This window comes from Xiphophorus maculatus, chromosome 2, assembly GCF_002775205.1.
Source record: "Xiphophorus maculatus strain JP 163 A chromosome 2, X_maculatus-5.0-male, whole genome shotgun sequence".
NCBI classification, from domain to species: Eukaryota; Metazoa; Chordata; class Actinopteri; order Cyprinodontiformes; family Poeciliidae; genus Xiphophorus; species Xiphophorus maculatus.
In genome coordinates, this window is record NC_036444.1 from 18,108,978 (window position 1) to 18,126,144 (window position 17,167).

General features: G+C 39.9%; 1 protein-coding gene across 1 annotated transcript; it reads right to left on the reverse strand.

Moving 5' to 3' along the window:
* Positions 1-139: 139 nt before the first annotated feature.
* On the reverse strand, positions 140-17,167 carry LOC102220760 (serine/threonine-protein kinase SRK2H-like). Its single transcript, XM_023324620.1, has 5 exons — positions 16,894-17,167; positions 14,025-14,341; positions 11,859-12,253; positions 5,746-5,887; positions 140-2,975 (listed from the first exon to the last, which is right to left on the reverse strand). Exons 2-5 carry the CDS (start codon positions 14,258-14,260, stop codon positions 1,979-1,981), a joined length of 1,770 nt encoding a protein of 589 aa, XP_023180388.1. The 5' UTR covers positions 14,261-14,341; positions 16,894-17,167; the 3' UTR covers positions 140-1,978.

Sequence of the window (17,167 nt, forward strand, 5' to 3'; positions counted from 1 at the left end):
CTTTTATAACAAATTTATGTCAGATCATGATGTCTTGGTTAATGTCAAGTAGTCATAACGAAGACATTTTGAATAATGTCAACTTTGTATTAAAAGTGTCATGATTTACCGAATGACACTTTATGATATCAGTCATAAATATTCATTAAGACTTACTCATATTCATGACAGGTGTTATGTCATGTTTCTGACAGTCTTATTCACAACCCATCAAATATAGTGTTACCAAATCAGTACACTTTAGGTCTGCACAATAAATGACACATCTATAATTTTTATAATATCACTGCTTGCACTATGCATATTGCGAAGAACTGCCTGCTTGAGGCAATAAGTGTTAGCTGATTATTTAGGTGCCATGCATTTTATGCTCCCTATGCCTGATTTTCAATAAATTAGAACATGCATTCTGATGAGGCTCACTGTCAGATTAAAAGTACCTTTTGAGAATCTTCCAGTAGGTAATAAACATACTTTTTTATTAAGCCCACATTTCTGTAATATAATGTTTTTAATTGGTCTCAATGGTCTGATGTCGTATCATAATTTTAAATGTGTTTTCATATAAAAAAATGGAAAATCATCATAATAGAAAAAGAATTGAGAACATCTGAGTTACTGAAATTAATTTTTCAGTAATATTGAAGAGAATATGATGACTGAGTTTTATAAGGTTTTCAATAAGTCCTTGTTGATGAGACGGGAATAATGAATTTTATATTTGTTTTAATAGTTGGACTTGTTATCTGGGGTCTTTGTTCAACCCAAAGCAGAAAGACATTGCAGTAATACTTCTATACAAGCAGAAGCTTTGGTAATTTGTTGCTCTGCTGACACCAGGCCAACACGACAAGACTTAAGCTATGACTGTTGTAAATTCATTGTTTCTACCCATTAATGTGGGAATGATTGTAAGGTCCATTATTCTCAAGTGAGAAATATGTTTTGTATGGAAAACATTTAAGACAGTTGCCTATCGTCTCAGTAAATTCATGTCAGGATTAGCCCTTGCAATCGTGTACACATCTAAGTTAGCATTCTAGATATTAAAGGTTATGACAGGAGAACAGAAAAGAAAAGCCTGAACAAGTTTGTCTTGTTTGGAAAAGTTGAAGGAGAAAGCTTCTCCTCTTTAAAATTAATGACAACGGTTTGCAAAATTGCATCTGAGTTAATCACAAAACGTCTCAAGCACTGGGGCTGCAATAAAATGTTTCTCACAATGCTAAACACTGTGTGTATTGAACACCAAAATAAAAGTACAGCACAAATGCCTCATTCCAGTTATCAAGCACAGTGGTGAAGGGGTCATGATTTGGACTGCAATGATTTTACACCCAAATACAGAAAGAAAAAGCATCAGATCTTTTTTTCTGCAGTAAGATGAAAATGTATTCAGTTTGTCACATTTTCTGGTGTATAATCTAAAATATATTTGAGAATATAGTTGGCAGGTGGCTGATGACGTATCTTGCTGATAACATGCAGCACAGTGGATCTGCTCTGGACTGGACTGACTACAGTACAAATCCGTTTAATCTTCATAGGCACCTTCGAGCAAACAAAATGGTCTCTAGCTTATGTAATAAAATAAATCTTGCCCTCATATTTCTCTCACTAACTTCTTCAAGTCCATAGAGGTTGGAGCAGTTTTGTCTTGAAGCTACAAATTAACAAACAGTTTTGTTTTTTATTCTGCAGTCTCTCCTTTACACAGCAGCAAATGGAAATTAAGTCCTTGGTACATCTCACTGTTGACTCTTACTAAAGTAATGTTTATTACATGAGCACACTGTTGGAAGTGGGTGTTTGTGAAGCTGTACAGGCGTGCTTTCTTGCTGAGAGCTGTTTTGCTCATCGTCTCTGAAGAGTTCAGCTGCGTGCCACTTCACAAGGTCTGTGTTCGGGCTTCAACCAGCTGCTGACTGCTAAGCAGCCCGACCGTCCCCAGAGAGAGCGACCCTGAAGCCAACATTTGCTACAGCACGTGGCAGCAGTTGTACTGAGCCAGTGGCAGGATCTTGGGCTTGTTCTGTGAAGGTATGTTGAAGGCCAAGGCTTTCTCGCACAAAGGGAACTGGAAGAGTCTGTCTCGGAGCCTGACGCTGTGTCGTTTCCCTTGCTCCGCCCTCGGTACCGACTCATCCCAGCTTCCTTGTGGATTTTGGGGTGGAGATTTCACAGTGGACTCGTTCTTTTCGTTCAGTGCTTCCTCCCTTTCCGTTTTCTCCCTCAGGCTGGCAGAGGACGCAGAGATGCAGGACTGACAGGATTCAGGAGTTGGGAGGAGTGGGGGTGGTTTGCCCGTGTTGTTGTTTGGTTCCATCTCTTCATCCTGCCCCTCTTTCCTGTTTGAGATGTTCAGCTGACAACAAGACACCCTGAAAGCTGGTGAGGACGGAGTGACTTCGGATATCAGAGTGACTTCAGATGTCTGACTGAGCGTCTCATCCCGGTGACTGACTGGCTGATCTGAAATCACACAGCCGCTGTCTTCATTTTCTCTCTGCATCTCCTCTACTTTGTCCTCTTCTGTATTTCCTAACTCTTCCCCTTCTTCCACACACTCCAACCCATCCTCAGCCTCCCCTTCCAGTTCTCTCAATTCCTCCCACTCTTCTTCTTCTTCTTCTTCTTCTCCTTCTTCTTCCTCCTCTTCACAGATCTGCTGCAGTGCAGGAACGTTCTTGCCCACCGGAGGCTCTTCAGCTGGAGCGGGTCGGAGGTTGAAGCCGAGGCTGGGCTGCCATGTGCCAGGAAAAGCCTGCTGAGTGGAGGTCCTCATAGCCAGCAGATCCCCACACTCTGGAGCACACAGTGAGGAAGATGAGGCAGAGAGGGCCCCTGCTACCCAGTGTGGTGGCGCCTCAGGGCTGAGAAGGGCATTATCCAGGCCCTGCAGCCACTGGTGAGCCTCGATCTCATCGAGAGACGCACGGCGACACGGATCCTTCTGCAGCATCCTGGAGATCAAACTGAATATAAAAAATGGATTAAATTAAAGCTGGGGTGTTGTGCAAAATGTAAGTTATAAAAAGAATGATTACTGAACCTTATAAAGACAAATGTTATTCTGTCTTTACTACTTTACTACTTTCACATAGTAAAGTAGTATATGAGCACACTCAAAAATTGTAATATCTAGCCACCATTCCCACCCATTCAAAAAGAATAATTTTGAATTTGATGGCCACAAGACATCTTGTCTGGTTCTAGTTGTTCAATAGTCCTCGGTCCTTTGATTGAGTGTTTAGTGTCAGAAAGCTGGGATTGTTTTCACCGCACCATTTCAGAACCCTAGATTTTCTACTACTAAGCTATGGTGTTATAATAATGTGGGTTTTTATTGTCTTGCTGAGATGTACAGAGTGTTCCCAGAAAAAATATGTTGTCTAGAGGGGAGCATTCACTCATCTGCAACACTGTTATTCTCAACTAGTACTTGTTAACACAAACAGTGCATAATAAGCCAATCAATTGGCAGCAATTTAAAGCTGGATGTAGGGAAGACAGCTTAGAGAAGTGAAACAGTCCATCAGAGAGAAGTGAAAACTTTTAACTTGTGGTTGTTGGTGCCATTTGGGCTGGTATTGTCTGAGTGGTAATGAAGCTGAAATGGTGTAACGGTGTGGGTAATATGTTATCAGCACTCTTGAGGCCCGTTAGAGTCCAGTGAGCAAAGCTAAAATATTACAACCTGTAACAATTCTGACTGTCAATTTTACAAAACGTCCGGACGTTTTGTAATCCTTTTGTAAAGTCCCACATAAATTGACTTAAACTGGTTTCAATCCATGCCCTCGCCATACTGCTACCTTCTGTGTTTGAGGCCTGCATGTGTGAAGGGACGCGTTTCTTCCCAGCTATGTTCCTAATTGTACATCATGTGAATGATGATGAATTAGGTCACATGATAAATCTGGTGTCAGATGTTTCAGAACATCTTTGCAGATGATCAAATGACCCATTTGGTTGGAGGAATAAAAATAAAGTGTTTAAAGGTGTTTATTCAAAAAGCTGAGCCAAAAAAGAACAAAACCTTTTTTTTGCTCTTAAAGCAAAGTATGTGACTCACAGGTTTCACTTCTTGCTTTAAGCCTCAAGAAAATCAAATTACCTGTAATGATTTTTGTATAAAAAAAAAGAGAAACTTGAAACAGCTAATTGTTCAGATTTTATTGATAACACAAGGCTTTCTTGCAGTACTGTATGAAGAATCATACAAAAGCAGCAAATAAGTGGAGGAGCCGGACCTTTAAAAGTATCTTTATTGCTGACATGGCTTTTTGAATCTGTTCTGTATTTCAGGTGTAGTTAATTTCTCTGTTTTGTCAACACAGAGGGAATAAAAATCTGCAGTGTAGTATAATTTTAGAGTCCATTTTTTTCCTTTCAGTTCACCCTGTTGCTCCGGGAGCTGGGAGAACAGTGTGTGTGTTTTGGTTTGAGGTGTGAGGGATCGAGGTTAAGTGTGAAGACAGACATGCATGCTCGAGTTGTATGACTGACAATGATGTATTGTGGGTTGGGGTTCACAGATGTTAATGACAATGTCATGGTCAATTTTAGCCCAAATTGAATTTGCAACAGGCTGGAGAATTAAATAATTTTATGTATGTAAAAAACAAAAAACCAACACATCTATAAACATCAAATCTAAAAAGAAAAAACACACCACTTCAAGTTAGACAAAAGTCAGGTTACAGCTGTTGCCCTAAACTTAGAGATGTGACTATAAAGTTTCAAAGAGCTAAAACTGAAACAATGCTGAATATGAGCCACATGTCACTGCCATCATGCACAGTAAACAGGATCGTAAAGAAGGTGAAAACTCTCCTAGGATCACTGTTGGAGAATTGCATAAAAAAGGTCACAAAGTCTCTATCAATGTCACTGGGCACCATCTACATGGCAACAAATTATTGGGGGTGCGAGCTGGGAAATGTTTTCCCTTCTCCTACTTTTAAAATATTTAAACTTGAGGACTTTGATAATCATTTTAGGTATTTTGTTGGAGCGTTGCGCTTTATTTGGAGGAGTGAAAGTTTGGAGTGGCAGTTGGTGAAAAAGTTGGTGAGAAACAAAAGACGGTTTTGTGGAAAAGCACCTCCTGGCCACTGTTAAGCATGGTGGAGGGTCTATGGTGCAGTGGGCATTTTTCCTCCTCCAAAGGCAAGTGCATAGCATTATGACATTTCTGAGATATTAGCACATTTCAAATAAAAATAGGGTGGCCTCTGCCAGTAAACTGAAAATTGGTCATCGCTGGGTTTTTCAACTGGAGTCCAAATCAACAGAAATGGTTGACCCGACACAAAATGAACCCAGTTTCACAGCCATCCTGTGAGTCAGAATTAAATCTTATAGAAAACCCAAAGAGAAAACAGCAGACAGCAGCGTAAAAACCGGGACTCTGGACGCCCAGGGAGAAACAGTAACAGCATTGTGAAATATTACAGCAAAGCCTAAGGGTTTCTATTGGCAAAAGGAGGTTCTACAGTCTTAACAGCAGGGACTAATAATTGTAGCACAGTTGATTTTGTATAATACTTTTTCCTAGCATGGGATTTTTATCCACTGAATACAAGTGGTTGAATTACAAGTTGGCTTTTTATAAATGTTGAAATGTTCAATAAAAAATTTAAATTCCACATGTGTACGAGTGGCACAATAAATATTAAAAAATGACTTTACTTTGTGATGTATGGATGGATTATAACTCCTCAGTGTTCGGTCAGTACTCACTCTCTGCAGACGTCTGAAACGTGTTCGGGGACGGAGTAGCAACAGTCCAGAATCATGACCAGAGTCTCGCTGTCGTTGGTTTCCTGGAAGGGAGGGACTCCACAGACCAGCATGTACAGGATCACACCAAGAGACCAGATATCTGGGACACACAAATAAACTGGTCTTAATGTCTTAATGAGCAATTAGAGCCACTGATTGAAACAAAGAAAATAACTCACAGAGAATAGTTTAACAGTTTCCTGTATCTAAAATGAAAGAATCCCACAAACAAAGGGAACAATGCTATTTATTAATTAAAATGATACAACATTACAAAATATATGCAAGATCAGGTTTGTGCAGCATTTTCACTGCTGAATAAAAAAATGTATCCTATATCTCCTTAAAGGAAAAATTATTTTAAAATATACATGGAAAATGGCTTAACATTAGTTTCACTTACTTTAAAATTTCCTAATAAGACATTAGCTGTACAATGATTTTTTTTTTTCATAGTTTCCTGTTTTTATTGATGAGATTAAGGGCTGAACATGAAACTTTCCAGTATCTAACTTAGTTAAACTCCTTATTAATGAAAGGGGAAACATTTGAGTGAAGCAAGCTGCAGAAGACTAGATGGAAAATATGATTGAAAAAACACATTCACACATGTTAACCACTTGTGACACTTCTGTTCTTTTTCCGTCTCCTCCCTTTCCTTCCTCTGGCATCCTGGTGCAAGCATGGTTTTAATGCAGACTCAGGACAGCGTGAGCCAGACGGGAACACACACTCGAGCTGAGCTGAGGGCTGAAGGCCCGTAACAAACAGAGGCCTCGTTGTGGTTGTGTGCTATTCTGAGAACGATCATCCTTCTGTCTTTCCTGCCTCTCTCTGTGTTTCTCCCAAACACTGGAGGCAGGAACACAGGCACATAATGTTCACTTCCAGTTTTAACCCCAGCGTGACACTAGAAATACCTCACACACATCTAGGTTTGTCTATATAAAGATAATAAAGACTTTTTTTTATTTATTAGTTGTTTAAGGATAGCAAACATTAAAAGATACTCCTTACTTTATTCTTGGAGCTTCTTCTAGTTTTATCAGGAGTTTTAGCTTATTTTAGTTCAAAATAATCAAACAAAACTAACATACAAAGGTGCCTTCTAATCAGGAACAATATGCTACGAGTTATGATAGCTGTATGACAATCACAATATGAAACTTCTACATAATCAAACATCTTTATGCAGTTTTGTGCAATTACAGTTTTATTTTTCAGAGATTCTGACCATGTGAAAAATGCTAATTATTCATGCTAAATACTTTGTGCATCTTTTTTATGTCGGCACACAATATGAAAACCAGCTTGATGTAACGTCTGAATCCAATTAAAAATGGATCCATGTAAGGACACAATCAATAGGTTTCTCCTCTATCCAGGGACTCACATTACTGGGAGCAGGGCTGATGAAGCATTCAGGCACTGGCCCATATTAAGCTCATGAGGGCCCAAACAAAAGCCCTCAGTTCTCCTCATACAATGTACACTCAAGCGCACGCTCACCTCCTTCCAGAGCTGCGTTACGCAACAGGGAGGAGAAACCTCTTGAGTGCTGGGAGTGCTTTCCTCTCACTGGGGAATATCACACATTCCCACCACACATTAGTGGGCTGCTGATGGCACAGCGATCCAGTCCAGACACACACACACGAAAAAGCACATACGGCATCTGCTAAATGCATAAATATATCAGGGTTTACAGTGCCTTGGTCAAGCACTCACAACCAGTGAACTTTTTAACTTTTGGTCATATTACCACAAAGTTTTATGTGTTTTATTGAGAACTGATGTGATCGACAAAGTAAAGCATCATTTTGCAATGGAATAAAAATTATGTTCTTTACCATTTAAAATCCTCAATCTTGTGCACTGGTATTCAGCCCCTTTTTAGTATCCTATATAAAATTTGGTCCTTTCTTTGAAAGTTTAAACTTCTGAACACACTGATCAATCTATCAACAGAAATCAGAGTTTGATACAACTATAAACTAAATCAAATTAGGAATCTGAATATTCATGTTCACAAATACTGCACAGAAGAAAGACAATAAAATTTGAGTGAAAGAAAATAGTTTAGCAAGCCATGTATAATTTCTACATTATTACACAATAATGACCATCACCAAATTGCAATTAATTAATTAAAATAAAAGCTTGCAGTTGCAAACCAACAGACTGTGAAAAGGGTTGAAGAGGTCGGATAATATTGAGAATTTTGCAGGATTGGCTCAAAGTTCAGCAGCAGATCCAGGCTCTGTGGATTTATTAGACTGGCACTTCCTTTGAGGTGCATATTTCAAGAGAAAACAACGGACCCTTTATGACATACGTCATAAAGGGTCCGTTACAAAAGGCCATCCAAGTTCAAATGAAAAAAAAGCGTCCTTTGGCGTATATTCGGAAGCTGAAGCCAGACGGGGCTCACTCCTTCCTTCTGGTCACCAGTAATGTGGAATGTACTGTATGAGGAAAGTGCACTAACAATACCCTCTGATTCATTGACTATAGTGGACTGATAAGGAACATTTTTCACTTTACAAAATACAAAATTAAAACAATTGAACAACATTCTTAGCTAATTTACTTTCACTCATTACCCTTCATTCTCAGTCCTAAATGTAAATATCACATGTTCCCATTAATCTACCATTGTGTCCTCTAGGAAGACAGCAAAAGGATTTTCATAGCTAAAAAAACCCTGACATTCTTTTTATTAGGTATACAAAAAAAGGGTATCCAGTCTGACGTGGGAAGAACTGGGAAAGTGTGGGTTTCCCTCCTGGACCATCTGACAAGACTTCAGCTAAGTAGAGAACAATAGAATAGAAATATGTACCTGAACGCTGCATTCTTATTGTGTAAATTCAGTTCTAAAGAATTCAATTTTTCAGTTCTCATCAATGTCAACAAGAATAAATGATGGAAATATTTAATTAGTTAAACAGAAGTTATTTTCAACAATACTCTCTCTTATTAAGGTGCATATGGTTGTACTGACGTCGCCACGGATCCTGTGATAACTGATGACTTTTAAGCTTCTTTAAAGAGAATAAAGAGATAGGAGGGAACATTTGAACTGTTAATAATTGTGACCAGCTGAGGGGTAATAATGAGACTCAGTGTGGTAATTATTGCATCTTAAAATAAATATTTCAACTGATTAGCTTGTGAAAGATGAGCTTTAGTTCTTGAAAAACCTTGTCTTATGTCCACGTTCCAAATTAGTGGGAAGTAGACAAAAGCTTCAGGACATGCTGAGTATTAAAAAAAAATCTGTTTCTAGATTTTGTTACAAAGCTCACTTTTTCTTTTTATTATTATACTGTGTTGCTGTGGAGATGGTGTCCTTTCCAAGCACTGGAACATTAATTGTTGAGATAAACAAACCACCAGCCTTCAGGTTGATGTGAAAATACAAAGGAGTTTTGTCAAAAAAAGCCTCTCCGGCTGTGCTGCTCTTTCCTGATCTATAACGGGATCAGTGAGTGGAGGGGGCTGTCCATGTGCCCCTCACAACCAACCTTCGGCTTCCACAAAACAAGAAAGAAATGAGAGGTGCATGTGTTGTGGCAGCAAGCTAAGGGGATGTCATGAGGTGTTTGCACGCTTGCAAAGACTTTAACCCGAGGAGCTGAATCTGAGAACGCAAACTGTCAGACTCGGTTCATCCCACTGTTCAGATTTTGCTATTTTAAAAAAGCAAAGTTTGAACTTTTCAAAGTGAAGATTGTGTGTGGGGTATTTATGGGCAGTCAGTATTTTCAACTCCCCTTAAGAGAACATTGAGTTTCTAACCTAACCGTGTGTATTTGCTAATCGGCTGATTTAGGGGGAGTTCTAGATTTTTCCTATTTATCTTCATTCAGCATTTTCTCAAAGGTGTACAGAGGGAGTGTCCCACCTGCTCCAATTTGAATTTCTTCTAAGTGATGTCTATTGTAGGAAAGATAGTGACTACTCAAAAGTAGCCAACACGACCCTACTAAAAAAATTAACAAATCCTTTTAAGAATGTGACAGGATTACAAGAACTTCACAACTCTGTCAGCAGTTCTTTTAGGTTTGCAGCCGATTGCATGTATAAAGTTATGGACCGACCTCATATTACTGCACGCAGCATTTACGCCTTGTGAACATCTTCCCTCTTTCTCTGCGTCTTGCGAAACACACATCAAACAGAGTACACATGTACAGTGAAGGAGGCCTGCTTCGAGCGCCACAGAGAGCAGTCACGGTGTTTGTGACGGTTTATGAGTCATCTTGCTAAGCCGAGACATCGCTGAGGGACATCTCTTCCAGCGTGCAGCTCAGGATTACATCCATAAATACATATGTGCTTGTGAGTGAGGGAGTCAGAAGAGTACGGTTCTATAGAAGTGATGACAAAGCCATGTTATCGGCAGGCTGAGTCATGTTGGATGATGTAAAATAGGGCAGAGAAAGGGTATTTTCTTTGCAGCGAAGCAGAACATGTTCTTGCGAGGAGCTAATAAAAAATTTATTTAATAGGACGTCCCTTCAGAAACAGGAACCAACCCGAGGAAAAAGGAACTAATGCAACTCGCGAGTTTTGCTGAAAGTTAAGTTGTGTTTCTTCATCACCCCTCCCATTGTTACATGAGACAAGGTCACATGACAAAATAAAAACAGATAATTCACGAGCACTTAAATTACACATGCTGTCATTTGGAGCCATTTGCAACTTAACCTTGCTTTCATGGATAAATGCACCAAATGTCCTTCTACAAGAAAGCACTAATTGCAGTGGGGTTGCATTTGTATTCAGTGCAGATGCGACCAGAGTAAAGAAGTGGGCCAGATTCTGCCAAAACAAAATCCAGCCTAGTCCAGCTTAGCAGATAAGACCACCAACCTCCCTGAAGCAGACACCCTCCCCCTCTCCGTTCTCCTCCAACCCCCAAATGGGACACATAAAACCAAATCCCTCAGCTCCCCTTCTGTTCCTGCAATGTCAAATCCCACAATCAGTGCAGCCTTCCCAATCAGAGCGAGCAGAAAAGGCACGGAACTTCCTGTTTCCGCTCTGCGACCTGCTGTGCAGGGAGGGCTGCAGTGCAGAACGTGCCCGGTTGGCTCACAACTGGCTGACCCAAATACAAACGCTAATCCTCAGCAGACGCGCTCAGACCCCGATACATTCACACATCGGCACGTGAATGAAGAGGAACGAACACGGAAACACAAGAGGAATACCAACACAGGGTCAAGAGGGCAGAGATGGACATGCAGTCCAATGCTAGAAGTGCCGTGTTACTCTGAAAAAAAGTCTTTTTGGTGCCATCTTTTATTGAAATAGCTCTAGTGGAATTAGAGCTGCTGACAACTGCATCCATCATACCAATGTAGCAACTAGATTTTTTTAAGCCAAAAAGTGCTACAATAACTCTTCTTCTCTCTGGTTTTATTCTTTACTCTAATGTTTTTGAGCAGCTCCCAGAAGTGACAAATTAAATCAGCAGACTTCATTCATAAGTTAAGTGAACTGGAAATGCACTCTCATGAATCCACAATGGGTATACATGAATGCATACACTCATCATCTTTTTAAGATGTTTTTACCTTGTTGGTTATTGACTGACCCCTGAAATAAATGGCAGAATCCCACTTTTTTTTAGCCCTGCATGGGCTGCAAAATGTAAACTGATATTAGCATGTAGTTCATATGTCATGTCAAATATTGGTTGCGACAAACCAATCAAACTATTTTGCCAAATTGTCCACAACTTGTATTGGAATTAACCCTAAAACTATTAGATTTTACTAAATCACACAGTACAAAAGTGAAATAAAAAATGGGCTAATGTTGTACAAAGACAATTAGTTAGTAATCTAATTCTAGGATTGTGAAATTAGCTAACAGATAGTTTTCAGAGTTTATAGAAAATTTTGGTCAGGAATCTTTTTTTTTTCTTGAAGCAAACATCTAAAATGCCTCAAAAACTAAAGCGTTTTTGAAATTTCAAAATGATTTAGACCCACAAGAAAACAATCAATCATCCAAATTCAACATTCTGTAATGGAAATAAACATGATTTAGTTTCTCACCCACAGCTGGAGCATCATATTCCTCTCCCAGCAGGATCTCTGGAGCAGAATAAGCCAGTGACCCACAGCTGGTGGCCAGCATCATCCCAGGCTGGAATAAATTGCTGAAGCCAAAGTCTGTCAGCTTCACGGCACCCTGCTGGGGGAAAAACACCACGTTTTCCGGCTTCAGGTCCCGGTGCACCACGTGCAGCTGGTGGCAGTACGACACCGCTCGCACAATCTGGGCAAAGTGACGCTTGGCGGTGCCCTCCACCACGCCTCCTTCGTGGCGCAGGATGTAATCGTAGAGGTCACCGCCTTCGGCCAGCTCCATGACCAGGTAGAGCGTGGTGGGAGTGTCGATGACTTCATAGAGCCGAACCACGTTGGGATGCTGCACCAGCCTCATGCACCTATAAATGTGCAACAATAGTTGATTTATGTTGCAATTCAAGAAACACAAGCTGTGGTTCTAGTGTAAATGTAAATAACAGTGCTTTGTATGCATGTACATTTTGCAGAATGGATTTGTCATGTTTTCGTGATTCCTTTCTTAAAGAGATGGACAGATTGTGGTTTTCTTCACAACAGTAACATTTTATTATTAACAGCACATTATGCTACATAAAGAATTGTGCATGCTCACAAATTGTGCATTTGTCGGCCCACTCTCAACACTAAATGACAATGAGTTGTCAGGAAATCTGTAGCATCAAATTACCAGCTGTTGTTTAGTCTCAGAAGGTGAGACTATTTATACTACAAAAATAGTCAACGACTATGAAAACATCCTTTATTTTTATCTGATTTGTCATTAAATTCTAAAAAAGGGCACCACTCTAATTTAATCCAGTTAAACTACATTTGATTTATTTATACAGAACCAATTTAATGACCAATACCTCAGGCAAGAGTCATTTATTTTAGGGAACTCCTAAAATAACTAGCCTCCTAAATCCCTCCTAAACGAGCGTATGGCCACCATGGACAGCTGAATGCATTGTGTCATTAACTTTGAGAGGATCGCTCATACCAAGCATTTATGTGGCTGCAGTGGAAAGGAACAACTCCCTTTGAACAAGAAGACATCTCCAGTGAGCTCAGGTGGTTTGAGAGGACAGACCAAGTCAGTGCAATAGCGTGCAGTTGGTTGATGCGCCTATTGACTGATACAGATGGGAGGTCTTAGATCTGATTAGGAAAACTTTGTTTCTCAGTATCTGACATGCTGATCACCAATCAAAAAGAACTGAGCAAATTCTGATCACTGGCCATTAATCTCTATTTTTTTGGCACCAAATCAATTTAAGCTACTGTTTGATGTCAAACTGTTGTGCCAAAATAATTCAGTTTACTGCAGATAATGTTTTCTTCTTCTTTCCGTAACTTCTAGCATTTACAGTTTTTATCAGATTTCTTTCTCATTATCTTCTATCTCCTTTCATCACTCTGGAAGTGATAACTTCTCCATGTAAAACATGGTGACTGCAGTGGAGTCAAGTAAATTAATAAATTTAGCCCTTCATAACTCATAATGATCAGTGAGGGTTGAATATGCAGTGAATCAAGAGTTTTGTCTTTCATTGCATTCTTCTTTTTAACATTACGGATTAAAGTAGCAATAAAAAAAGGACAAAGCCTCAATTTGTCCATCAATTTCTCACTCTACTTGACCGTCACTTGTGCAAAATACACCAAGATGCTTAGACGTCTCACCAGTTGACCTGCCACCGACAGAAAGAGATGTGAATACGTGGGTTGAGGGATTGTTGAATGCTTATTCCTGGCATCCGTTTACAGTGTGGAAAAATTTTAATCTGATTATTGAGAGATTTTAATATAGATTTGAAAATCGTCTGATTCAGGTCACTAGCCAATCAATCAGTGTTTCCCAACAATTATTGATATCAAAGCACCATGTGGTAAATTGTATTGAAGTAAAGAATTTCTACACCGTAAAATTTTACTTTATTATTTTGAATTCTTCAAAAATCACCAGTTTTCTCATCGTATTCTCAAATAAAATATAAATAAATAATTTTTTTAATCTAATTTCACTAGAACAAGCACAGTATGCATTCAAATAGACTCTCCTGTCTTTTTTGACAATATTATTAATATTTTTTAATCTGTTTCTTGTAGAATAGTTGATTACAAATTTAAAACATAATTATCATTTCTCACCTGACTTCTTGTAAGAGGTGGCTTGTTGCCATGACATCCAGTTTAGTCTTATCGATCATTTTTACAGCCACCAGTTGCCCTGTGTTGACATGACGACCCAGTTTCACAACAGCAAAGTGGCCCCTTCCCAGCGTCCGGCCCAGATGGTAGAGGCCGCTGAGATCGGAGCGACCGGAGAAGCCTCTGGGGTCCACAGGCCCGTCCAGGGCTGAGGTCAAATCCCTTGAGGAGTCCATGGTTGAAACAAAAGGGTGGAGGGAAGTTGGCTGAGTCAAGAGTTCTGTGATGCAGAAAGTCCCTCAATGCTGGGGGGTTGCCTAGCAGAATAATGAAAAAGATAAAACAATGAAACGAAATGACTGTGAGGATAACTTTGGCCTCTGGCCCAAAGGGAGAAAGGCTTTAGACGAGGTCAGCTGCTGTTAATGCCCCATCCCTCGAGGCACCGGACCAAAAGTAGACCAATGTTCCACTTCATTTAACAATGGCAGACAGACGACAGAACAAGTTCAGATTAAGTACTGAGAGCGGATTACAGAATTACAGCACAATGTGAGCAGCAGAGGGAGAAATATTCCGTTATCGTCTCTGATGTTAGAGGGCTTGTGTTTGAGTTTGTCTCAAATATCACCATCCGAAGCACAAATGGCACGTCGAATCAATACTGTAACAAGAAACCGTAATGTATAATGGTGCTCAAGTCCAAGCGAGCATGTGTTTGTGTCAGGAGATGACATTAAGCCTGGTGATGTCATGATTGTATCCTCCATCCCCAGAGTGGAGAGTTCTTCACCACCACCTTCCTCAACACAACCATCAACATCTGGAGCAACTGCGTCATTGTTTTTGTTTGTTTACCCCAGGACAACAAACATGGACCTGAAGGTGCTGCTCCATGTCTGCCATACAGGAATATGGAAGAAACACATTACTGCGTAGAGTGGACGACCTGTGATGTTTTGGCCTCATTTTTCTTCCAAAGAACTCTAAAAAGTTTAGTAAATGATAATATGTTCCCTTAAAAAAGTTTACTTTTCAACTTCTACTGTTTTTGCGTATGTGCTTTGATATTGCAAGTTTTGTTCAGTCATTTTGATTCCATTATAGTTTAATTCATATCTCTGATTATTTTTAATTATTTTATTGTTTTTGATCCTATGAGCAGCTTTTTTTCCAAGATTTCATCCTCTTTTTAAAGATTTTAAACTATTGTTCTTGCTTTACAAGTAACTCTTAAGTAGCACAACCTAATACAGACAATGCTTGTGGAGGAGCTCTCAGTTTTTAAAGGCGTCATGTCTAAAGTGTACATTTTCACCACTTTGTGCAAACAGATTGTGACGACAAAGCCATTCTACAGTGTGATCAAACCCTTTTCTTATCAGTGAGACCAAAGGAGACATCAAAGATGGGATGGATTACAAGACTGTCAACGGGAACCTCAACGAGAAGGCGACAGCTCTTGTTGCATTTCTTGGGAGATGAAAGAAATACAAAATGATCATCTGTCACCCTTAGTCTGGAGTCTCAGGTGAAATATTACCTCATATGGTCAGGGTGATCATTAGGAAGGTGGAGAATCAGCCCACAACTACACAGGAGGAGCTTGTTCATGATCTGCAGGCAGTTGAAAATACAGTCACCAAGAATACGACTGGAAACCCAACCTCACAAAGGATATTAACTTTGGAGTGCTCTGCTATAGGTTGCACATGTACAGACATGTATTAGCTGTCTGATTCAGAGAAGGTCTAAGGCAAAGTGTTTGAGTCAAATTAAATTAGTACCACCAGGACAACAAAGGAGAGGCTCAAGAACAACCACATTAAGGTCATGAAGTGGCTTACAACAGCTCCTCCAGATCTCAATCTAACAAAAGATCTGAGGAAGGAGCTGAAGCTTTGAGTTACCAAGCTCCAGCCAAGAAACCCAAAGAATTAGAGAGTTTATATACAGAGGAATTTACTAAAATATCTTCTAAGAAGTAAACACATCTGGTGACCAAGTAAGGAAAATGTCTTACTGCTGTGCATATCATCGAAGCTTTCTTCACACAGTTCAGATTCATGTTTTGCTCAGGGATCAAATTATTATTTCATTCAATGCCAAACCATTCCACTTGTAACATTTATGTTACTCTTACTGGATTTTTGGCTTTACAAATGTAGCAGTGAATCAATTGTGTACTCTTTCCCACTTTATTCCTCTATCTTTTTGAATTAATTTGCATCTGATAACCGTAATTAATAAATGAGCATCTCTGGTGATTATTTGGCATCTTTCAGCACCTGTATTGTGTCTTAAAGAGCTTTTGTTTTCATCTGATCCAGATGTTTATCTTTGTCTATGTTCAGCATATTTGTGGTTAGGTTTCAAATTTTTTTCTGTTTTCTATATATATAGTTTGCAATCTGCTGTTTGGTTTAACCTTTGATTGAATCTATTCAGTCTAGTTCTAATTTATTTTTAACCACTTATTCGAATGATTTGATTTGCCTTTCCATAACAGCCTTTCTGAGTTTTATAACCAAATGTCTTTTTCAAATAAATACATTTTTATCAGTTTGATAATCATCAGCAGCACTTCATCACTTGCAGCGTCATCAAGCAGAGCTGCGTTATCAGCCTCTTTAACACCCCTTTAAACAGCTTCATTGGGCCAAGTTCACACTGACAGGCCTCCTTTTTAAATAACACTAACAGGGTTAGTGTACATCAGTTTGTTTCAGCTGGACTTGAGGCCAGCTGTTCAAACTGCAGTCCCAACTTGGCACACAGTCACCATCCTGGCTGAACAGCTCATCGGCTCCTCCGCAGCAACATCACTCCGCTACACGTCGGACAAACAACAGCAGCGGCGCTAACTTACCATTGTTGCGCAAATGTCCCGTGATAACTGCAAGCGGCTCCTTATCTCCGCAGCCTCCCAAAGCCTCGGTGTCACCGCTGAATTCAGGCGCGGAGAAGGACGGCATCGCCTCCTCGCTCTGCTCCCTCACTGCGCTCCATGTCGGTCGCGGCGGAGCCACTCTTTCCACTTCTTCTTCTTCTTGATGTGACTCTCTCCAGCTGAAGAGCCGCGCGCCCGCTCTGCAGCGGCTAAATCAATGAGAACTGGGCGTGCACGCGCAGTGCCCAGCAGC

Excerpts from the sequence above, each read along its gene's own strand:
- LOC102220760 (XM_023324620.1), bottom strand. The coding sequence starts at position 14,260 with ATGGACTCCTCAAGGGATTTGACCTCAGCCCTGGACGGGCCTGTGGAC. Across the intron at positions 12,254-14,024 it reads CACCTCTTACAAGAAGTCAG|GTGCATGAGGCTGGTGCAGC; the intron begins GTGAGAAATGAT and ends GCACATTTATAG. Across the intron at positions 2,976-5,745 it reads GTTTCAGACGTCTGCAGAGA|TTTGATCTCCAGGATGCTGC; the intron begins GTGAGTACTGAC and ends TTTTATATTCAG.